The sequence below is a fragment of the Charadrius vociferus genome, unplaced genomic scaffold (genome assembly GCF_000708025.1).
Source record: "Charadrius vociferus isolate BGI_N301 unplaced genomic scaffold, ASM70802v2 scaffold190, whole genome shotgun sequence".
Classification (NCBI taxonomy): Eukaryota; Metazoa; Chordata; class Aves; order Charadriiformes; family Charadriidae; genus Charadrius; species Charadrius vociferus.
The window spans coordinates 6277275-6302177 of NW_009646608.1; the positions used below are offsets into that span (position 1 = coordinate 6277275).

A 24903-nucleotide genomic window follows, 5' to 3' on the forward strand; every position below is an offset into this window, starting at 1 on the left:
GTTTCCTTTGTGAATATTCAAGAGTGAAAGAAGTACTTGAAAGAGAGTACTGACAAGAGATAACTTGACAAGGCTATTGCAACAGGAAACCTGAATGTGTTATAGGACAGGAAAAACAAAGATTAAGACTTTTTATTGTAGTTTATTGGTGTGAATCAAGAGTGATAGAAAGGGAGTGATGTTATTTAACAAAGCACTACTGAATCAATTGCCACATGAAAAATCTGTCAGATAGTAATTTGTATCTTTGCTGACAATATCAAGATCAGAATGAGATGTGGAAAACAAATACTGTGTTTTGAAGGAAGTGATAGAGAAGATTGCACTGCTGTGGAGTCCACAGTTCAAATCGTTGTTCTATTGCAGTTTGGGACAAGAAATGGAGCATTGCGCTCATTACAAGTCTTGGAATTTAGGAGAGCTGAAAGCCGTGATTCAAATACAAATCTGGAAAGGACTACTGGCATAATGTATCTCCTGTAGACGCAATGCTGTGACACTTATTATTACTATAAGTAGCTAAATAGGATTAATTTCTACACTTGCATGAAGGCAGGGGTGGAGTTTTGCATGACAGGTTGGCCTCCTTTACCCTGCTGTAACATTTATATTCTAAAAAAATGGTTTGTGATTTATTTTTCCCTAATTCGTTAGAACAGTCATCTTTGGTTGGAGATGACTCACCCAGATGACTCAGTCTGATCCTTCTAGTTTCTGAGGACTACTGTTGAAACAGCTTTGTGGATAAAGAAATTCTGGCTGGTGGTCCATGGGCTGATTTTTACTCTGGCTGCCTTATTGGATGAGTACAGTTTTGGGAGATTTGTAAATATTTTCTTTCTTCATTAAAAGGTTTTCTCTGGAAGAAGACACAAGCTGTCTTGAGTTTCTTTTAATTTCTTCTGCTTTTTAAATTTAAAGGAGCTTGAATCAGAATCTGAGGAAGATAAAAGCTTGGAGGACAGGACTGAGAGTCTTCCCTCTACCGCCTCTCATTTCATTCCAAGTGCTACTTCTGTGGAACATCCAAACTACAGATGGAGAAACCAAAGTGTCACAGAGATGGGACCAGATCCAGGGGAAAAGGATTTCAAAGTCCCCCAGCAGAGCTGGACAAAGAAGGAGAAATGCAGATGGGATCCAATCAATGAAAAGAGAGACACTGTAGAAGCAGCGCAAGATGTAGACTCCTGTGAAGGGCAAGATCCAGCCAGGAGTCACACACTTAATTTGTGTGCTCTCCCAAAAGAGGCTGCTTGGTACAAAAAAATGTTTAACCCTGAATGTGAGACCTCGGTCAATCCTAGCCCTGGAGGGAGGCTGGAGAGCTCAGACACAGTGACAAATCTCTTGGAGAAACACCAAGGGGATATCCCATTCCACAGCCCTCGCTTCTATGTAGCTAGGGCCAAATGTGTGAAGTCCATACCAGACTACAAAGACTTGGCATTCCCTGATTTCTGGGGTCATCAGCCACCTCCTTACAGCAAGCCTATGTTGGAGCGCAAGTATGGGGTTCAAAGGTGATTCTGCTTTAATATAATTGCCACACTGAGAGCTCTCGGGCTCCAAACTGGTTTACATAGGTTCTGACTATCATCTTGGAATGTTTTAGGAGTTATAGAACAAATTTTGGGCTGTCCAGTGATTTGTTGCAAGGAGATAGGCCAAACAGCAGAATGGTTTTATTTAGGTTTCCCTCCTGAGGAAAGGAAAATGGCATCTAACTGGATTATGAACAGGATTAGGAATCAGCAGGCTTATTTCTGGTCTCTGACATAGACTTTCCGTGTGTCAGTTGGTGAACTGTGAACTGTCTGTGAGTTGCTTTCTTTGTCTCATAGGTGAAGGTGGTAGTGGCAATCTTGGAGTGAGATTTTTATGGCTTCTTTAAATCTGTAAAGACTCCTCTCTTCCATATTCCTAATTGTTATTTATTAAACTAGTTATTGATAAATGTATCTAAGCATGAGATGGGACTCTAAGCTGGTGAAAGGTTTAACATAGATTTACCAGTGACTTTTCCTTAAAGTAAGCAGGCTCAACCTGGAATAAGCTGTGAATCTGTGACCTTGTTAGAACATAAATGAGAACAAGTTCATTTTAGAGATGGAGAAGACAGTGTATCCTTTCTGGATACATTTTTGCCTTCAGCCTCACTCTTAATCCAGCCACCTTTAGTGTGTGCAACAATGGGTCCCACCTGGCTTTGTAAGGAAAAATTCTTTCTGTCCTCTGAGCTGTGCGGGTCAGGCTGTTTGTGGGAATCTCCCTGTCTACTCTTCTGCTGCGGTGTCCCCTCTTGCTCTCTGCCTGCTCCATGGGGTCCTCCAGAAGCTTCTCCTCCTCTCCTAGCACAGCACCTGCTTCTGGGAAGTCTCTCATGAGCTAGAGAGCATCAGTGGGGACAAGGTAAGCAAGCTGCTTTCCCTCGCTGCTGCCCAGCCTACTAGGAGAAGACAGCATATACGGCATGCAACATGCAGAAAGAAATAAAAACGGATGTTCCCTGTGCCATACTGCTAGAGGCTGCTGTTTTTCTCATGTTATTTCAGGTGTTCAGGTGAGGAGAAAGCTGTATTTTGAAGCTGTGCTGGGAGAGGAAGCTCTTCTTATCACTACCATTTTGCCTGTTCCATGCGTGGCTGTGTGCAATGACTTTACGTTTCCTTTTAGTGCCATAGGGAATTATTAGCAGATACCAAAGCAGCTGGATTCTGTGCTAAACTTTAAAGTCGATCAACTCTAATCATATGGCATTTGTGAAGCCCACTAATTTCTGACTTCTAGACAGATAATGATTCTTTATTCAGCAAATATAAAAGTTAAAAATCTTATTTAGAGGCAAAATCATTCTACCTTCTTCTCCTTGCACTGTTGGTCTAAAAGATTTGCTTTTTTGACTATAATAACACATGTGACTATACAGCTAAAATGGGAATAATCATATCCTTTTTCTGGGCATAACGTGATTGCTGCAAAGGTCAGGAAAAAAAAAATCTGGTGTTCCACATTTGATCACCTTTAGGGATCAGAGAACTTTGGTTTAATAACGAGTAGAAATTAGCTTGATTTAGAGTCAAGATTCACTATGCGGCAGACTAGAAAGTTTGTAAGTTATGGCAGATATTTCCTCACAGGGCAAGGCTGGCCATTTGGGAGATTGACATTGACCGGGAAGAGCTGGGACTAAGTAAAACTTGACAGAATACTGTCGAGAAACAAAATTTTACAGAATCAGTCATTTAACCCAAAGGCAACTTGTTGTAATAGGAATGGAGCAGGAACTTTCTCACTGTAAAAAAAAAAAAAAAAAAATATATATATATATATATATATGTGCAAATGAAGTTCACCTGGAATTAGCACATGGAAGTCCTTTTTCTTACCAGTCCTTCAAAAGAATTTCCTAAGCCTCTTCATATTTCTTCTACAATATTACCCTATGCCAAGATTTCTTACAGTGTGTCTTTTTTTTTTTTTTTTTTTTCCCCCCCCTAGGAACAAAGTACTAGATGATGTTCGCCGCTTAATCCAGCCAGGTGATGTGATAGGCAGAACTGTTTTTGATTTAGACGAGTCCAGGTGGGTAACTTAAATTGAGTACTCTAACCAGGGGCACTGTCAGTGCTGGGTGAGGTAGCAAGCTCTGTTTACTTGTTCAGCTTTGATAAAGGTATAGAAGAAATAACCTAAGAAGTAAAGGCCCAACTGGAAAAATATACAGGAGGTGTGGGATTCCTAGTACGTGGCTCTGGGGAAAAGGATTTATAGTCACTGGAGCAAGAAAGCCTCCAAACCTTCTAGCTAGAACAAGAAAATCTATACATCAAAAGGGCTGTATGGTGTCCCTGGATATGTGTGTGTTGCATGTGGTGATTTGGAACAGAAGCATGCAGGCTGATGCTGAGAATTGCAACTATGAATCCAGATGCGGTCTCTCCGCACCCTGAAGTGGCATTTCCCCATTGGGACTGCACTGGAATGTCTGTACGGCTAGTGTCACAGGCTATGTGTGTACCCTGCAAGGTGTGGCACTTACAAAAGGTTTGTGAAAACAAATACCCAGCCTTGTAAACTGTTTTAAGTGCTCAACTGTGGCCAGAAATTGTGATCTTTGAGAATATGTAGCACAGGACAATTGAGAGGGTGCCAAATATGAAGAAATTTCATTCAGAGGAAGGATGAGTGGCTCGGAACGTTCTTTAGAGGGGGGAAAAAAAAAAGGTGAAGGACAGGTTGAGATAGGAGAGTTATGAGTTTGTTCCAGATAAATCTAAGGGTTTCTAAGCTTAAGGAGAAGGGAACTGTATAGATGAGAGAAGAGCAAATACATAGTAATTGTACAAAGCTGCCTTGTGCAATTAATAAATTAATGGAAATAATTGAGTGGGAAAAGTAACTGGAATAAAGAAAGTAAATATGAACTGGGACAAAAGGGAGTATTGGGAAAGGAAAAGATTACATTTAGAAACACTAAGCAAGAGTAGAGAAAGATGCTGCATTAAATAGGAAGATTATGGATTTGCTCACCTCTTGCTACTTCTCAGGGTCTTGCTTATAAAAAAAATTATAAAAACCTATATTAGCATACAGAAGGTGCTGGGGAAGACTTGTCTTTGTAGCAACCTGGTACAGGTATCCTTGTTTTGATTTATTGCAGTCACTCAAGCCCAGGTGCTCCAGGCTGTCTGACATTCTTCTCCAAGTTTGAATCGGGAAACCTTCGCAAAGCCATCCAAGTGCGTGAGTAAGTGCGCCTGCAATGGCTGTGTCCCGACCAGCCCTTCTGCTGTGACCACAGTGTGAAATGATGGAGTTCTCCTGGGTTTGGGAAGGGTTGGCCAGGGAAGCAAGTTTTATGATGCAGAGTTTGATGCCTGCCAACACCTAGATGTCATGAAAATAACAGAAGTAAGAAAGCAGACCTCAAAATGTTTTGCCGTGACTAACATAGTGTGAGTATTTAATGGTGTGTTTGGGGCCCTCTAATTTGATGGTGTTCTTTGACTCTCACAGGATAGTAATGAATTGAATGATATAGCCTGCTCTCCTCAGCAGGTTCAGTGGCAGACTGGTGGGGTGTTCATGGCCAACACTTTTTTTTTTTTGTCTTCCTTTAACAGGTTTGAGTATGACTTAATTATGAACGCAGATGTCAACAGCAGCCAGCATCACCAGTGGTTCTACTTTGAAGTCCGCGACATGAAATTAGCAGTTCCCTATCGCTTCAATATTATCAACTGCGAGAAGTTCAATAGTCAATTTAATTACGGTATGAATCTTTGGGGAATTGGGATAGTTCTCTGTTCTCAAGAACATCTTTTTAATGCCGTAAAGGTTTTGAACTTCCCATGTCTATAAGGGAGACTAAGTTTAATCTTATCTACCTTGAAATCCACGAAAAGCGTTACTTTTAATTTGTCAAAGGACCCTTCTCTATCCTCAGGAGGACTTGAGGAGTAAGCTGAATATTGAGATCTGGGAGAGGAAAAATATGCAGGGAAAAATATGTCATTGTTCTGTGTTTAGAGACCAGAACTGAGGAAGAATGTCACTGGTGTTGGAAGAGGGGGAAAAAAAGACAATCTGTTGCAACTGAATGAGCAGCACCGGATTGGAAAGTACTTCTAAGATTTAAATAAATGTTGATAATCCTCAAACAAATATTCATGATTCTTTGGGCTTATCCAGAAAGACATCTCTGCATTTAGACCTGCTGAGACTTCTGCTGATATTAATGATTAAAAAAAATATCTGTTCCAGACTGTCGTAGAGCTCCTGTCATGGTCTGTGGTTCAGGACGGAGGTGGCATTGCTCAGAAATATGCAGGGCAAATCCCAGCTTTCAGTGCCCATTTTAGAAGAGAAACTATTTCTTCTGCATGAAGACTGTGGGTTGAATTCTTAGCTGGCACAGGCTTTTTTTTAATTATTTGTTTCCATGGAGCTGCGTTAATTTACACCAGCTCAAGACCTGACTCGGAATGTTTAATAAGCCCCTAATATCAGACTTTGCATTCCTCTGAAGCCCTGTGGATTCAGCCTTTGACACCACCAGGAGAACTCTCTCAGGACCAATGTACCTAAACCAAATAGCACTAGGTGCTGGAATGACTTGTCACTTGTATTCGTGAAACTGGCTGGATGAGTGGCATAATGAATTATAAGGCATTTTCTCTTTAACCCTAAGGGCTGGAGTTCAAGTATTCCTATAGTTCCCAAATGAAAACAAATTTTTCTTTTGTCACTTTATTCTGCTTCCCTGAATTTCCAAACAATTCAATGTTGGTGTGTCTGATAGCAGCCTGAAAATGAAGTTCGTTGAGATCCGACTGTAAACCCCAATACAACCTCGGATACAGCCACCAGTAGCTCCAAACCTAGAGATTTTGGCTATTATTGGTGGAAGGTTGCTTGTTATCTGCTAGTTTTGCTGTTGTCAGCACTTATAATCTCATTTTGTGCACCTGAAATTCTACATGATTCACATGTTCAAGCGTGCAATGAAAAATATCTTTGGAAGAAAAATGTGAAAACCTCATCCGGTGTAAGGAGGCTAAGCCGTGGCTTGCTTTTGTGTGGCTTGTACGTGGGATTGGCTGGTAAAGCAATACTTCTGTGGGTTACCTCTGCTCTGAGAGGATAGTGCAGCTCTAGCTTATCTCGCTTGGCTGAGTGAGTCTCACTACCCCTTCCAGCACATGCATAGTATTTACACAGGCTGTTGGTAAGAGATGTTGTTTATTCGCTACATTCCTTCTGCACTTCCCTGAGCTAATACCCGTGCCAAAATACTAAAAGCTTCCAGTTATGATGTACTGCCAAAGGTCAATGAGTGGCAGTACTTTACTGCTCCTGGTTACTGATCTGTTTTGACTTTTCCCTTCCCTTTTGCTCTTGCTTAGATGGCACTGTGTAATTTTCAAATCAACAAAAGGGGTATTTCATGAAATATAGCTGTGACCAGGAGCAGAGCAAGTCAGGAGGTGCAGCTTCCACCTCTTTCCTTCACCCTTTTCCACCAACTTACTCTACCATGGGAAATAATGAGATTTTGTCAGAAGCCTGATCTGTGTTTGTTTTCTAAAACTGAATGTTTCCATAGGGAAAGTGGAAAGGAAAAACTGATACTTTAGATTTTTCTCTTTTTTTGTAATTAAAATGAGATGGCAGACCAGTATCAACCATCGCTCAGAGGCAGTTTGTGTATGTCCTTTGGACTCACTGAGGAAGGGCAGGAGCTGGAATTTGGGACGTTGAGAGCACAGCAGACCCTGAGCCTCACATCCCTTGTCTGATAAACTGGGCTGCTGGGCAGGCCTGTGTCCCTTGGAACTCACTGTGGCCTGTGGCCTGGAACCAAACACAGAATCACTTCTTTTATGGGGCACACAGCACTAGTTCAGGCGACAGCAATATAGAGGTTACTCCTAGATGTAGGCTAGTTAGTGCTACCCCACATCGCAGTCAAAGGTGAGCTGGAAAGCATTTCTGCAGGTATACTTGCAAGCTCTTAAAGCACTGGAGAGTTTAACAGAGAAATCCAAAGGAAGAAGGGAAACTGAATAGCTGCTTATGGAAATATGTCGTCAGTATTAATGACTTTCAAGCATCACCTCCTCCCAGCACAAGAACAGCCAAGAGAAGGCTTGGGGGCAACTTGTCAACATGCGTAAGTTCTTGAAAGGGTGTTTTTCCCTTTCTTAAATACGCTTTCACGGAAGTGCTGCCAGCATGATTGCTGGGCTCAGCTTGGCTGGGCTGGGTTTACTGGAGACCACCCTAGGACAGAGGCCACCCCTGCAGCCACCAGCACCTCACCAGGGACACCCCATGCAGGGAGCTTTGCTGGTGAGGGCAGAATCCTTGCCCCATCTGTAAAAGAGCAGGCATGTGTGTAGAGCAAAGGAATTTTGACACCAAAATGGTCTGCAGGTGGGCTGGCTTCATGGAGCTGTGAGTAATCATAGAATCATACAATTGTTTAGGTTGGAAAAGACCTTTAAGATCATCAAGTCTAACCGTTAACGTAGCACTGCCAAGTCCACCACTAAGCCATGTCCCTCAGCACCACATCTACACTTCTTTTAAATATCTCTAGGGATGGTGACTCCACTACTTCCCTGGGCAGCCTGACAACCCTTTCAGTGAAGAAATTTTTCCTAATATCCAGTCATTTATATGCCACTCAGATCAGAGAAAGCCTCGTACCTCAGGGCATGAAATGGTAATATTTTGGAGGTTGGGCAGAAGTCATCTTCTGGTAGAATATGGTACAAAGATGGATGCTATTGTTATCAGCATTTATGACAAATAGGTATTATTTAGGTCTAATGGCAAATTTAAAGCCACCTTCCAGTTTTGCTTTGTGAAGGTATGATACTGGATGCTCCGCAGATCTCTAATGCTGTCATAGGACCGAGGATTCAATAATGGTGCAGCCAGGCATAAAATATTGGACTAACCAAATTACTGATCTTGTTGATACCTTGACTCCTATTCTTTTCTTTCCCTTCCTCTGTTTGTAAACAGAGAGGCTTGAAGATCTTCCTTTCCAAAGGTCAGTCAGATCATTTATTTTCTAATGAACTCTATTCAGCTCACTTCTTCTGGAGATGCTGTTTGTACAGACATAGCTATATGGGAAGAAAGCATGGGGCTTTGGGGAATGTATTTACTTTGCATAAGCTATCGGAGAGAGCCCAGACAAAAAAAGTGATGATGCTTGTTTAGTGTTTTCCTCCCCACCCCTGTCGTTTCCAGCCTGGGGAGGCATGTCACTTGAAACTGTCTTGTTTTCTGTAGGGATGCAACTGGTCATGTATTCAGTGAAGGAAGCTCTCCAGGGCCGGCCTCGCTGGCTTCGGGCAGGCCATGATATCTGCTACTACAAGTAAGTGCCTTTTTGGTGAATAATTTGTGGCTTCCTTTCCCTTGCGTTCCCCTCCTGTTAAGTGTATTGATGTTGTTAACCTCTGACCACCAGTGCCACCTGTTTCCTATGTCTCTAAATTGGCACTAGTTCAATGTGTTACGTGCTTCCAGCTTCAGGAAACAGCTCCAAGTGAGATTTCTGTATTAGATGCCTGGGGAGAAACGGGGCATGTGCAGAATTCACTTCCCCAGGAGGAGGAAAGGGAACGGGCAGTGCTTGAACCACTGCTGCTGATGCAGCCAGGGATATGAGGAAGCTTCACCCACAAATATGGTGTTTGGTGGCTTTTTCCCCCGCCCAGTGAGAAATGAGCTGGGTGGGATCATTGTTTTTCTTTTGCATACACTGACTTTTGTAAGGGATGTAGGAGCTGAGGGGCTAAAGAAAGGGTTAGCATATACATAGGGGTGTTTGGGGGTAGGTGGCTGTATGTGTATATACACTATGTACACCTATATAAATATATATGTGAAAATAGACATATACAAACACACATTTATTTATTTGTTTGTGGATCTATCTCTATACCTTAGTATCTTCATGAGCTTCCCTTCTCTGCAAAGCTGGAACACAAATCCTAGGAGGCAAACCGCTCTGTGACCCACACTTATTGGCACCATATAGGCCGTATTGTCCTGACAGCAGAAACAGGAGAGATTAGCCTCACTCACTGTCCTATGGGAACTTTTGTCTTTCTGCTGGAGCCAGGCAACAGTGGTGTAAAGGAGTTCTGACAAGCTCAGTGCTGATATTTATGCAAGTTCCCTGTTTCAGGTTGTTTCTGTGGTGTGTCAGAGCCTCGGAAGAAAAACACTAGATCAGTTTCATCTTTAACTTATATCTGAACTGGAGCTTGTCTCATGTGAGAAACATTCTCACTCGGGTATCTTATGTCCGTGCAGAAAACTGATCCCTGATTCATTCTTGTCATTACAGTCAAAGGAGATAAGTGTGGAGCTTGGGGTTTCAGCAGGTTGAGTTAACCCTGTTTTATTTTTCAAGGATTCCGAAATGTTATCCACAACATTTATTGATTATTTTAAAGATGGTGATTGAAACAGTTTTCAGGACTAAGTAATTGGTATAGTTTGGATTAGAAAAATCTGTGCAGAGTTGAAGGCTGGGGGACGGAATAGAACGAGTAGGAAAATTACAGGTGGGATCAAAAGTATTTGGTTGAGTGCCTGTGAATGGGATGCCTGGGAATGGTGCAGCCTGGGGTGGTGCAAGCAGGGAGAGGAGCCCTGCACTGGAAAAAAGATGTCACACGTTGAGGATGGACTGGTAAAGCATTATGGGTGAAGCTCACATACTTTGTAATGAAATAGTGCAGTGTTTGGTGTTAATTAACTATTTTATTCTGGCCTTACCTGTCATGACCTGAAAGCTGGGGCTGAGAATGCCTGAGTGACAAGTTCTCCCTTTAAAATTTTTTTTTTTTATTTCATTCTAATTATTTTTTCTGTCGTGATTCCTATTCACCAATTTATATCACCAAAATGCCTTGGTGTCTCAGGACTCCATGAGTACTGAATTAGGCACTATATAAACAAACCAAAAGTCCTGTCCCTGCCCCTAATACCTGTGCAGTAGCACGGGGCTTGGGGTACCCAATGACTGCAGACTGGCAGGGAAATACAAGAAAGCAGAAAGGTGTTAACACAATTAACAAAATGATAATTTTCTGGTGTGGTAAGTAGTGGTGTTAGGACAGAGCTGAACTTTTCTGGTGTTCTCAATGGCACTCCTTCATGAACTCATATGCTGAGGCTGATTTTAGAAACTGATGTGAAATGATGGGCTTTCTCTTTGTAAGAAATTGTATTTGTGTTCCAGTTCACAATTTTGTTGTTAGGTTCAGAGGTGGCTATGTTTGCAAGTGGATTTGTTGAGACAATAAACCCAAACAATGGTGCAGTGGGCTGCCTTCCAGAAGTTAGCAGCACCTCAAACTTGTGTTGACACACACAAAAAAAATAATATTCCAAGTCATCCCAAATCTCTGTTATAATCTCTTTTCTTTCCTTTTTTTTTTCTTCTTTTTTTTTTTCTTGGGGGGGGGCATGTGGGTGCAGGAGGCTCAGATTATCTTCTCTCAACGTGACATTCTGCCTGTAGCAATTTGAGTAGCTGTTTTATTTTGTTCCAAGTACTTTTCACTCACCTTTATTCAAATAACCTTTCCTACCTCAAGAGCTAAAGCTGTGTGGTGCAGTGGCTTCCCTGTGCGTGCCTGTAACCTCTGGCTTCTGTGTGCATGGGCTTCTGGTTGGGCAAACTTTACGCGCTGATTACTACAGCACTGGCTCCTCGTGTCATTAACAAGGCAGTTATTGTGCAGTGATTAAACAGCAGCTGACTTCCAAGATTAAGCCATGATTGTACAATTAAGCTTGTGATCAGATTCTTGTTCAGAATCTGTGAGAGAATGGAGTTTTATTGATTTGGAATGTTTTGTGTTTTCTAACTGTACATTGAATTACATGTCAACATACTCATCTAGTATAACTACTTGTTGTCTGTCTCATTCCAGGTTTACACGGTTTTGTATATACAAGAATACACATATATGCACTTTCACCTCTACTGAAACTCTGATCTTTTTGTTTCAGTGATTGTAGAAGAGATTCCCAGTCATGAGAAGTTGTATGTGGGAGGGAGAAAGTGTGTTTGGGGTTGCTCAGACTTTGGCTCAGAATAAGAGGAGCTGGGCTTGCTATAGTGGTATCGTGCTGCCTGTGTTCTGGGGAAAGAGCTCACTTCATTTCCATTCACCCCAGTCACAGGTATCCTGGGGTCGGACTGGCACATTTTGAAGGGAACCTCAACTAGTTACTTTTACCAGGAGTTATTCATAAATATGGGAAAAGAGTGATATACTTATAAAAATAAGGAAGAACTCAAAGATGCCCTTAATTGCTTTTGCAGCAGGGCTTTTATTGAGCGCAACCTCTGAGCTGAAGGACGGTGGGAGGAAAGGCACATTCTCAAGATTTCTGGGTGATACACACTGGCTGATCTTTGCTGACATTCATCTTCACTGGAGATGGGATAGTTCACTCATAAAGATGAATGTTGTGGCACAGCTCTGTCGTCGCGTACCTTTCCCATATGTCTCACAAGAGTTTTTGTTACAGTGAATATTAGCAGTGCTCTTGTCAAAAGGAAGCTGAGTGACACTTCTGCTCTGTTTTATTGCTTCTCTGTGAAGTGACAGGATACACCCGTGATAAACAGAGCTGCAGTTACTATAAGATCATCTAATTCACTTGCTGTCTTGGCAGCTTTTATGCGCTGAATAATGTTCCTTTCCGGCAAATTATTTAAGGAACAATGGCAGCATGCTGAATTGGTGACAATGTGCTTATGCTTTGGTTTCATGGCTCATTCTAAGCATATTATCTAACCTCCAGCTTTTCCAGACAATAGTCATTTCCCAGATAGTAATGAGGTACATGGAGTGTTTTGTTCTCAGCTCACCACTAAAGACTTCACTGTTTGGTGATCATAGCGGTGTCAGAACTAGGTCTTTTCAGCATCTTTATATTCACATTAGGTGAAATCATTGTCATAGCGTTAGCAGGCCACCCCTCAGTTCTAATGATATCTACAAGAGATGGCTGAGACACCAGTCTCAATCTGACAGCACCTGACCTTTACTGTAGGACTGAAGGCCTTCATAGCAAGACAGCTGTGGGAATATTCTATTTTGACTGAGATTCTGCTTGCAGTCTTGAGAATTAAAATGCCTTAACGTGGATTTGGTCCTTGAAAAGGAAGTTGTGGTCTGTGTTTTCCAGTTTCTAATGTTTCAGACCCCAAAATAACAGCCATGCCCCATAAATTGTTAAATACTTTTTTTTTGTTTTGTTTTTTTTTTTGTTATGAACCGGGGTGTTACTAAAGCATATTGGTCTTAGCAGCCACACTTAGAAATGTAAGACTGTCAGGGCATGTAAAATGAGGACACCAGACTCCAGGTGGTAGAAGAATTTTGGACAAAGGGAGTGCATCAGCAGATTAGAAGTGATAATTAGTATACTTTCCATTTGGACTCTGTTTTGAAATGGCCAGGAAATCTAGGAGGGTGATATTTTCTCTGCCATCTTGGTCTAAGCTGATACAACGCCACATTCCATCACCTACTAGTGTTTTGTAAATGCTGCAGATATGAAGTCTAAAGATGAGATGACCAAGAGATGTTCTTGTATTGCTTGCTGCTTTTGAATTCCTGAGTTACAATCCAGGTCCTTTGCCACTGGCCTACCTGTATCTTTGGCCAAGTGGCTTCACCTGTCTGTGCCTCAGTTTCCCCATGTATAAAGGGTGGAAAATTCGAGTCGCTTATCCACCACTCGAAGAATGGCAATAGGTAGATGGGAAGCAAGTTCCAATTAGATAATGCTTGCAAAGGTCTTAAGCTCAAAAAATTATGATGAAGAGTAAGTGATAAGTAGTATTATAATTATTATTTAACTTTCCATCACAGCTATGTTAGAAATATACTACGTGTACATTGTTTCTGAAGGAGAACAGGAAACAAAATGGTTCCACTGTTACAAAGGGACTGAAAGGCACAGTAGATAAAGCTTGGACGCTGATTAAAAATCCCACACTTGGGTCTCTTATTTTCTTGCCAATAATCAGCGTATTAGTTTCTAGAGAGCGTGGGAAACTTTGAACATTTTTTGAAAGACAACACACATAAGGCAGTGAGGACCAGATGTTGCTAGGGTCTCTCTTTTTTTTTTTTCCTTCCTTCTTCCCTGCTTGTTAATTTGGGCTTCGTGCTGGTATGGTAGAGTGTTGTGATGAAAACGGGGTGAGGAAGAAAAACTATTAGCCTGGTGGAGGAGCAAGGAGGCAATAGAGCCATCTTGGGGTGACAGCAGTAGAAGGAGAGGGAGGCAAAAAGGAAAAAATATTTATTTATTTATTTAGGTTTCTTTTTAAAAGATTCAGAGCTACTGCATTGTATGATGGATCATGAGGAGACCAGATTATGTGCAGTAGGAATACATGATCATTTACACTGCTTACACAGAGGTGGTTTTTCTTTTTAATACGAGTGAGGAATATTGAAACCTCACAAAGCCACCTGTAAACTTCCTGTTACTACCAGATTGTTTGCTACAGATTGAAGCAGGTGTCAAGAAGTGATTCAAAAGTCTGGAAATACCTGTTCTGGGCGGGCAGTTTGCTGCAACAGCAGAGGTGCTCGTAACAAGAATGAAATGTGCTGCTAAAAAGTGTAATGAGAGCGCCGTGCATTGGTGCCCTCAGGATCATGCGATCTGTGTGCGGTCAGGAGTAAGGACCATTGACTACCAGGGTAGCATCAAGGTCAGAGGTGTCTGGTGCTGCAAAAACTCTGGGTTAAATGGCCGTTTTAGACAGGAAAGGCACTTTTGGCTGCATGTTTACAGACTGTAGAGGGAGAAGCCTTTATTGGAGCATGAGGGACAGGTGGGAATAATGTGTATGTGAGATATTTAGGCAGTATCTGCCTGTGAAGACTGGCTTCTTCCCACACCTCTAAATACAAATGTGAATTTGGAGGGGAGGGCTCAGAAGATCTCAGCATTTTGTGACAGTTCTTTATGAATACGGTCATCTAACTGTCCAAGTGACAATGAATCTAATAGAGGCTAGGGAGGTGAGTTTTCCTTACATGTTATACAAGAAATGGTTCTTAATTATCCTTCACTGTTAAAATTAACAGGAACTAAATTAAATGTCACTGTCCTGATTTAAAAGGGAAAAAAAAAGGCTCAAATCCTGAATCCACTGAAGTACATACATAATAGCTAAGCAGATGTTTCTATATTTGTGGGTTCATTACATTTTTTTTTCTGAGTCTTTGTCCACTATTAAGATGGTTTATTTGCAAAAGAAATGTTGGGGTGAAGGGTTCAGCTGAGAATAAAATCATAAGCTTTTCAGTTTGCCACTGTGACTCAGTGTTCCTGTACTACCTATTGATCCAGTCAGTATCACTTACTCCACATGTTCCCAATATTAAATTCAGGTGAAAACCCAGCAGCATTGTATGTGTCTTCCTTATGAAAAAGAGCTGATTATTTTGGAGAATTTGACAAGAATAATTATCTTTTCTTTCCACCCCTTTGAATAAAAATGAACAGCAGCAAAATAAACTAGTATTGTAAATTTCAGGAGCTGAAATTGCATCTTTTGGTTGCCTCTTCTATTTTGCATTTTAATGCAACATTGATGATAACATTTGTCAAAGAAACCTCACAGTCCTTCAGAATCAGAAGGTTCAGCAACAGCATAATTGGTGCAATGTGGGGAAAAATATTGTTTGAAATGTATTTACGGATGCGATTTGCTGTGAGGCTTCTCCTTAAAGTGCATGAATTGTCTCTTCATCTCTGCTGAAAGAAAACTTTCTTCCTTAGACTAAAGTCATCTCTTTATCAGAGTTCAGTCTCCTGCAAGACACCTGGTCCTGGGACTAGATTGAAAAGGTATCTTTAAGATTTTGTAGTCTTAATGAAGGGATTGTCAAGGGCCCAAGTGCAGTAGTAGACCTTGATGGCCCTGACCAGCCTCACCCAGGGTCCTCCACCCACACCCTTGGCTCAGGGGCTCTGGTTAAGTTCTGTCCTGGCCACCCAGTCCCTGTCTGAGCTCTGTGGTAGCATGGCTCCAGCTCAGTCGCTGATGTCTGTGCTTTGCTATCAACTCTGGAGATATGGATCCTGACCCATGGAAAAACTTCCTGGCTTCACCCAGACCTGCTTCATCACCACAAACTTGTCTGATGATCTGGACACGTGGCTGAACCTGTGGTTGAACCTGTCTGCCATTCCTGGCTCAGGTACTGGGGGAGGGGACCCTGGCTGGCCAGGCTCCGGCTCTGCTGGCTTCCGTACCAAGCTCAACTCCCTGTCTTTTAGGGAGCAACGGGTCCTTGCTGCTCCCTGACAGGGAGAGGCTCAAGAATTTGAGAAAGAAGTATGCAAAAGATGCTTTTTAGGGTGTCTCACAACCCACAAATCTGTATGAGGCTGCTTCTCTGTGTGCAGTCTCTACCCAAACCCTCTCTTCCTGCTCAGCAAAGAGCCTTTGGTGATATTTGAAATAATTTTATGTATGTCCTATTTATTTATTTTTTTATTATTCCTGGAATATCTATTTTCCTGTGGTGGAACTGAATGGTTTGTTTGGTAGGGTATTCATGTTTTCTAAATCTCCAGGCTTTCACAGAATGTTTTCACATGGCATTGTTCAGGGCTGTGAATAGGTACCCGCATCTCTGAGCAAGATAATTTGGATGTCGGAAGCAATACAGCAGTATTAGCTGAATGCATTAGTTTAAATACATCTGGACTGTGCTATATGAAGTAGTATTAACTGGCTTCTTATGTGCACCTTCACAAAATGAAAGAAACTGTTATTTTCCGATGTGAGTGCTCCCATCCATCGGCAGCACATGGCTAACAGGGACTGGCTGTCCCCAGTACTGCCACATGCAGTTTTGCCTCTTAACTCCCTGTGCTGGTCTTTGTATTGCGTGAATCCCAAATGTCCTGGTTTCAGCTGGGATAGAGTTAATTTTCTTTCTGGTAGCTTCTGTGCTTTGGATTTAGTAGGAGAATAATGTTGATAACACATATTGTTTTAGTTGTTGCTAAGTAGTGTCTACATTGGTTAAGGACTTTTTCAGCTTCCCATAGAAGCTGAGAGGGAGTGTAGACAGGACAAGCTGGCCAGAGGGATATTCCATGCCATAGACATCATGCTCAGTATATAAGTGGGGGTTGGCCAAGGGACAGGGATCTGTGATTGCTGCTGGGGATGGACAGCTCAAATCCATCATCAGGTGGTGACAGTGACTTGTGTTGTTTGTTTTGTATATTCTTCTAATATTATTATTATTTTTTCCCCCTCTTCTGTTACCCTTCTATTAAAGTGTCTTTATCTCAACCTATGTGTTTTTCTTTTCCCCTCCTTTTCTCCCTCTTCTTCCTCCCCTACCGGGGGTGAGGGGGGTACAGATTGAGCAAGCGGCTGCGTGGTCCTGGTTGCTGTTGTGGTTTAACTCCAGCCACCAAGACACCCTTGAATCTGGTGTGCCACCTTGGTCAGTGGTACTTACCATTATGATCCTGTTTGCATCTCTGTTTAGCGAAGCCATGGTTTCTCTAACCTTCCTTCTTTCATATAGCCTGTAGGTGCCTTGCCGTGTTGCTGGATGTTGTTTAGCACCGTGTTATATTTTTGTACCTGTTCATTGCTGGGATTGGGTTGATTGTACTTGTATGGGGCTTTCTCCAGTCTTGGTGCAAAGCCTGGTTGAGTTTGGAGCCCACCTACAGCATGAGATGAATACTCATTCAGAGTAGATGCTTCTCGGTGCTCTGAACATGCATCTGGAAGTGATAACCATCTACTCCTCTCTCTCTCTTTTTCTCCAGAAACCACTACTCCTGCAGTGTGGCTGCAGATGGAGGCATGAGAGGAAAATGCTACTACACACTCACTTTCAGCATCAAGTTCCCTCACAAAGACGATGTCTGCTATCTGGCCTATCATTACCCCTACACTTATTCCACAATGATGGTAATACTGATATGTCTACCTAGATAAGCTAATGAGCCTGACAGTTTGGAGCTGCCTTGGGTATGAGATTTTGAGATAGTATAGAGAGATTTCTGTATGGGATAACCTGGGATACAGACCGTTAGTGCTTATACCAGTCCGAAGATAACGCAAACCAAAGATGTCCCTGTTTGCCTGGGGTGAGAAGCAGGGCGCTAAAGATAATGATGTTGGACGTGAAAGCTGCTGGCTGCTCCTCCTGAAAGAAGGTAACAACAGCTCAGCTTTCAGAGCTGCACCCAGCAGTACCCCAGTGCTGGACCTCATTTTGAATGCTTTGTCAGCTGTTTCCTCGGTGCCAGTAGGCATTTGTGACACCCCCACCAGTGCTGTCAGTACAGAATCTAAACCAATACAAGTCCGAGGTGTAATTTGTATTATTGAATTGTACCAAACTTGCTTTCTGGGGAAGGATTTGTTTTCTACAGCTTTTTGTGGCCAGGGGTGGATGGTAAGGGAATTTGCTGGGAAATGTATCCGATGTGCTTTTTCTGATTGATGTAGAAGAGCCCAAGGTCTGAAAGGAAGGTAGGATAAAAGAAGGGAAATGAATAGTTTTGGAAGTTGCTTTGCTGTGTTGTTAAAGATGAGAAAGATGCTATTGAAAAAGACGACAGTTTCGGTAGATTGGTTCCTTGTCCTTCTACCCCCAGTTTCAATTGTCAGCACTTCTGGGCAATAAATGCTGGTGTGGGTTGGTGAAGTTTGGGCTCACTCTATTTTTCACAATGGTATCAGTTTACCATTACCAGATATGAAAGACTCTGCTTTCAAGGGAGACAGTGTCCTCTCTCATTTTCTAGCCGTGCTGCGTGGTATGCCAGCAGAGTTAGGCTTAGATTAATTCCCGGTCAAGCAACAGTCTCTTGTCAACTGCTTTGCATCCTGTTATGATGTTCAAAGAAACTGCTTCCAATATCTGGGAGAGGGCCAGTCAAGCCTTCAGAGTCCAAAATATGCCTGCCAACTCACTTCTCATTAGGCTTATGAGTACCAGTTACTCCTCAAAATCAATGAGGAAGACAATATGCTCCAGTAGTGGGGTTTGACCTATAGCCTTGGAGGCATGTATATACTACAGTCTGCAGAGGAAAAGACAAACGCAATGCTGAAGAACTTACGGTGGACTTATTCACCACCATACTTTATTACTGAAATGCAGTGCCTCATCATTATTTTACTGTTATTGATTTCTATCTTCTGCTGGCACAAAAGCAAGAGAGACTTGGAGAGTTTGTATGCTCTGGGAATCCCTGAATATCTCACCTGATCCTGAATGAATAGAATAGAGATGAAAGAGATGTTATTCCTAGACTTGCAGGGCCAAGTCTTGAAGTATTTCAACTGGCTTTTCAAATAAAGTGCTCATTGAAGTTAAAGGGAATTTTGCCCCAGGAAAAGTTTAAATGAACTCAGACTCTGTAAGGACCGTAAAGTTTGGTAAATGGGAATTATGGATGAAAAATATTGATAGATCATCATGTCTAGCTCTTTAGCTAAAGCAAAATTGTGGCATCTAATAATTCCAAAAGCCGTCTTTGCTTGGTCTAATTTAAAATGTTGAGTGATGCAGCTTACACATTTCCATGTTACTTTAATTTCCACAGTAGATAAACTAAATCAGGATTGTGCACCCGTAGATTTCATTTTAAAGCATTTGTCCATTGGTGAAGTATGTTGGTTTTACATATCGGTAATAAATTAAAAGTGATTACGAACCCAAGGGCTCAATTAAATACATAGTGCTTTGGGGAGGAAGATAAACTTGTGTATGAAGTTAGTAATTGAGAATGTTTTTAAATATCATATATATTTAATAGTTACAGGCATGTTTGCAGGATATACACATTGCGGAATCCTATTTGAACTTAATGCACTCTGCAGTTCATTATTTTTTGTCCATTAGTAATTACATTTATTTTATGAACAGTAATTTATCTATTTTTACATCAGTGTTAATTGTTTGGATATCTAACCGAAATCACTGTGGCAGCTCTACCCAATTAAGTGTCACTGGGTACCAGGAACCAGAATAGTAAATGACTATATTGAGTTTTCTGTATCTATGCGAGATCATTAGATGCGTCTAATAATTGAATTTACTTTATGGAACAGTATGTTAATTGTTTTATGAAATAGATGACTGTAAATTTCACTTCTGTGGTTGCATTTGAAACTGGGAAAGCAGCCTGCAAGATGATGAGCTCCAAGGTTTGAGGAACAGGAATGTCTTGTCCCATAAACATTACTTAAAATTTAGCCCTGACTTGTAGCGACAAAAAATTCCCATGTAAGGGTTGTAGCGTGAATTGGTGTTTTAGTTAAAGTACTGTTAGGACAAGTGTGCATACTCTAATGGACCTATTTCTTACCAATTGAGAGACAACTGGTGTTCCACAACACTTAGCAGCACCCTGCAATAGGATTACTTACACTAATCTTGCCACTTGCAATTGCAGTGTAAACAGAGAACTACACGTCATCTGGTGTGTGGGTGGCAAGCGGCTATGTGTCTAATGAGGCAATCAGAATTAGTTCCAAAAAAGTAATATTTTTTTTTTAAGCTGCCAATTCTTTTTCTCAAATTTATCAAGAAGCTGTTGGACTTAAGAATTGTTTAAAACTGCCATAAACTTGGGGGGGTAGGGAGGGGAGATGCTCTTCAAATTTCCCCACTACGGATTGTATAAAATGTTCTTTCTATGTAAACTTCTTGGCTGCCTCTGGTGTGGAGTTGCTCCTGAGTTTCACTTGACAACTAACCAGTCAGTTCCATAAACGCTCAAAAATGGTGAATTTTCTCACGTTTCTACACAGGCCCTATTAAAATATAAGGAGTAGGCAATTCTCTTTTGGACTTCATGTATGCATAGAAATTCCTTTACGCTCTTAAGAAAAGCACCCAGGAAGAGTTCAGGTAAAATGATATAAGAGTAATGGTCCTCTGTAGCTTTGGTGAACTGAGATATATTCTTGAATGGCTTGTGCATATTTGGGTGATGTAAAAGGTGATGATATTAACTAGTAGAAGAGGGAAGCTGGGAAGTTAGCGAGAGATGAAATTAGTACCAATAATAACACACAGCGACTTTATAGACCATGAACTCATTTATAAATCTCCTTCCTTTCTTGTTTCGCAGTCTCATCTTGATATCCTGGAACAAAATAGGAACCCCAAGAAGGTTTACTGGAGGCAGCAGACGCTTTGCCAGACGCTAGGAGGAAATCCATGCCCATTGCTCACGATCACTGCCATGCCAGACTCTAAAAAAAGAGACGACTTGGAGCAATTCTGTAAGTAGCCAAATGAAGCATTAAAAAAGATGCTGGCAACTTGTGGTCATGTCAGAAGTTGCAATGACAGCCTGTTTTGCAAATATGTTGATTTTCTTGCCTTTCGCACTTTGGAAAAAGAAATCTAAATATGAGGAATAGCCAATTACAACACTTCTTAAAATTACAGATTTAAACAGAGGAGAGCTGACACCATTTTCTACTTCAAATTTTTCTTTAACGATCTGAAAAAATTACAAAGTTCAATATCAAATATCTCCAACAGTAAGAAACTGTGTTCAAGTAACCAATTCAAAAAGAAATATGGTTATATTTTTGTGTGTTGGTGTTCCAAACGGAAATGACTTATGTATTTTGAGGTCTCAAGCTTACAAAATAATTAAATTAAAAAAGTATACGGTCACTGTTTCCCAGCTGTGGATAGCAATTGAAGTGTTCTGGTCAAATTCCAGATACCCCAGTGTGCCCAGTAGGTCCATCTGGACACAATATAGCTCCTTGCATTCTGTCTGAATCCTAACTCATGGGGTGCTATCTAATGCTAAATATTATAACTACCATGTTGTATGTGAAGGTGGTTATTTTTTCATTGTGAAAGTCAAAGATTTAGACATTCAATGGCCTTGATTAACAAGATGAAGATATGCAAGTTTCTGTAAGCAACAGCAAGAGTTAAGAAGATTCTGGTTAGCATCACCTTGGGTTAGCTGTGATTTGAGAGCCTGAATGACTAACTACTTATGTAGGTTGACTTTTTTTCTTGAGTCAGTAATAAGGCATAAACTGATTTTTATTTTTTTTTTCCTCTGCTCTTCACACATTTATAACATAGGTTGAGAACTTTGAACTTTGATTGTCTTAAGATCTTTTGGGGTGTTAACACACGTTTATAACATATGTTGAGAACTTTGAAGGAGTGTGGAAATTTAAATTGTCTTAAGATCTTTTGGGGTGTTAAGCAAATATGTATCGTTATCTCAGTGAGATATTAGGCTAGAGGTATCCAAAGGGATTCTGTGATATGAACCATGTTTCTCACTGCAGAATTCTCCTTTCAGGTGTATGTGATAATACATGAGTAGGACTCCTTATAATATCCATGCTACATGCATAAACTAAAAGGAAGCTCAAATATCAGAGTCGATGAAAATTATTGCTCTCTTTCCTAGTTCAGGATTAGAGCACAGTGACTGCGGTTATGCTGACATTACAGTGTAATCATCCAGAGCTCATACCTTTTTATTTTAATAATTTTATTATAAGTCAAGCATTTACCCTGAATTAGAAAATTTTATGAACATGAACATGCTTTTCTAGGTTGAAATCTTAAAGCAAACTTGCCAAGTACAGGCTACGCGGGAATTCATAAGGTGCACGTACATACCCAGCTTTAATGGTGGAAACTGGAGGCAGAAAAACTGGTTTGTTGATGTTGCTGCTGTTAGTATTATTTATACTACAGTAACACATACAACACGTGATTGGGGGGTTTGGCTGTGGTTGGTGCTGTCTATGCCTGACATGAAGTGATAATTCCTGCTCTTAAGCACTTTTGTTCCATGATAATGATGATATAGACCAGCAAACCAGCGGGTGGGAGTTGTGATGGGGGAGGTTGGTTATGAAAAGAAGCCTTTGGCACATTGCAGATGATCACCTGGTTAGATGTTCACTGTTGACAGCAATTTTTAAACCTCATGGCAGAAGGTCTTCATAGGGCAACTGAAAGAAAGTAAGTTGGAATATTTTATTTGAGGATTGGAGCCATCCATGTGCTGCGAACAAGTTTTTCTGCCCAAGTGGGTGTGCCTTCCCAATGAAGGTACAAAGCAAAAGCAAAGCTAATGTTAGGGTTTATCAAAGCAAGGACTTTTAGTGGGTCAGTTACATGATGAATGAATGTGCGAAATGCTGAATTTTAGTGCCTTTGGCTTTGGAAGGACTTTCTGAAAGGTGTGTTTTGTCATAGGAAAGCAAATAAAACAGTTTCAAACTCTCCAGCATTTTTGTAAAACAGCATTCTTGCTTTCTGACCAACCCCACAAAGTGCCCAGGTCTGCAGTCATGCAGATACAGCAAACGGGATGAAAAACTCTGGAAGAAAATCACAGACCTGTACCAGTGGAACTAAAGCAGGAGTAGTTAAGGGTGCTTTTACCTTTGGCACCAGACACAAGAGGGAAACATAATCACATATACTAATAGTATGCTAGACTCTATACCATCTGCAGCCCTTGGGGCTAGCCCTGGACTGAAACCTTGGTGTACTCGATGGGGTACAGCACAGCAGAACGAATGGCCTCTGTGTACGCAGGACTTAGAGCCTGTATTCAAGGCAACTGAGAGGCACAAATGCTGAAATGAGGATGATGAAGAAATGACAGTACAGACCAGTGCAATAATACCCCAAGAGTCACACTGCTTTTAGAGATTACCATGATATAAATGTGACAATATTAGGAGGCATTGTAATTTTCTGGAGTGCTGTATTTTCAGAGTGTATCAGAATGCATCCTGCAGTGTTAAAAGATTCTGGCAGGTTTTCAAAGGTCACTAACCTGTCTGTGAAGACAAGGCTTGGCTTACTTATTCAGTACAGATTTGCTGAAAGCTTCATAAAGGATCTATGAAAAGTTTGGACAGATACTTGTTTCAAAAGCTTCAGGCTGTTGTAATATTCAGCATCTGGGTTCAAATTGCAATTATGTGGCTGAAGCCCTCTTTATTTTTGAGACAAAGAAGTATCCCCTGGTTTGTGATATTATGTGAATTCAGTGGGAACTTGTAGTTCTGTCCAAAAAGCTGTGAAATCATGTGCCACTGAATGCTTCCTCTGAAGCGTTGCAATGCAATAAGATTGAGGACTTTCTAGATCTACCCATGAACCAACTGAACTCAATCAAAACAGAACATGTAGAAAACACAGTTGTATGAACTGAAATAGAAATTTTTTGGTGGAAAGACAGTGTCAAGGCAAGGCAACACAGTTTCTCTCAAGTTTCCAAGACTATAAAAGTAAACACTAATACTCTTAGGTGATGAAAATATTTGTCGTTTTATCAAGTGGAAGAACAGCAAGGCAGCACACCATGTTGTATGCTGTGGGGATGCCCCTAGGCAAATCTGAATAACCACATATGTGCTTATTTTGTATAAGCAGCTTGGATAATTACGGCTTTTGGGGATGCACTTAACCTAATTTGTGCTGTTTTCTTTGGCTTGATCAACAGTTACTTCTCAGTTTCCTCATCTTGCATGACATGCCGTTCTCTCTGTGAAGTGGTTTGGCTAATGGAAGGACCTGTATGTCAATATTTTCCACACTAAAAACATAACTCAAAAGCAACAACTTAAAGCTAAATATGAAGGGACCGAAGGGTGTAGGTTTTCCCAGTAATAACTCCCATTGGTTTGTACAGGCTCCACACACATGTATTTCAAGTTGAAGTGATGTGGAGCTCTAGCGCTGGGGAACTTGGAACATGGGTGATGAATAAAAAATGATAGCCATTTTCTTTCCTTCTGGTTCTGGCCAATTGATAGTTTTCCTGAGCTATAGTCATTTTGGTTTCCTATCAAATTTGTTATTTCTCCTTTTTACGTTTTTTTTTTAATGTGTACCTTGAGAGATTCTTTTCACTAATACCAATGCCACAGGTAAAACACAAAGCTCCCCAGGACTTCGTAACTCTTGCACAGAATTGTACTTAAATACTCCAAATCCTTCTCTCGTATAGACACATGGGGAGTGGAAAACATCACTGATGAAGAGGCATTGGGTGGATGAGGAGTGTTGGGAGGACAGAGTGATCAGCCCAGTAGGAGTGCAGTGGGAAGGGGTTACTGCAGTACTGGAGGTGCTGATAGAGTGGGAGTGGCCCGGGGACAAGGAGGGCACAGCATCCTCTCTGTCAGCTGGGCTTTATTTTCTTTGCTCAACTCTTTCAGATTGGTCTTGTCAGGCTTTTGATTAATGTGGCCTTAGGATGGTTAAATTTGTCTGAGTTAAATTTATTAACATGCACCTTGGTAATAGGAAGCACAAG

At 41.2% G+C, this 24903-nt stretch overlaps 1 protein-coding gene across 1 annotated transcript in view; it reads left to right on the forward strand.

Moving 5' to 3' along the window:
• Positions 1-24903, forward strand: part of AGBL1 (ATP/GTP binding protein-like 1) — a 372591-nt gene that overhangs the window by 148198 nt on the left and 199490 nt on the right. Inside the window, exons 11-17 of the mRNA XM_009887663.1 lie at positions 922-1523; positions 3502-3585; positions 4664-4750; positions 5127-5275; positions 8809-8896; positions 17380-17524; positions 20704-20857. Coding sequence (XP_009885965.1) covers positions 922-1523; positions 3502-3585; positions 4664-4750; positions 5127-5275; positions 8809-8896; positions 17380-17524; positions 20704-20857 — 1309 coding nt within the window. The remainder of the gene's footprint in view (positions 1-921; positions 1524-3501; positions 3586-4663; positions 4751-5126; positions 5276-8808; positions 8897-17379; positions 17525-20703; positions 20858-24903) is intronic.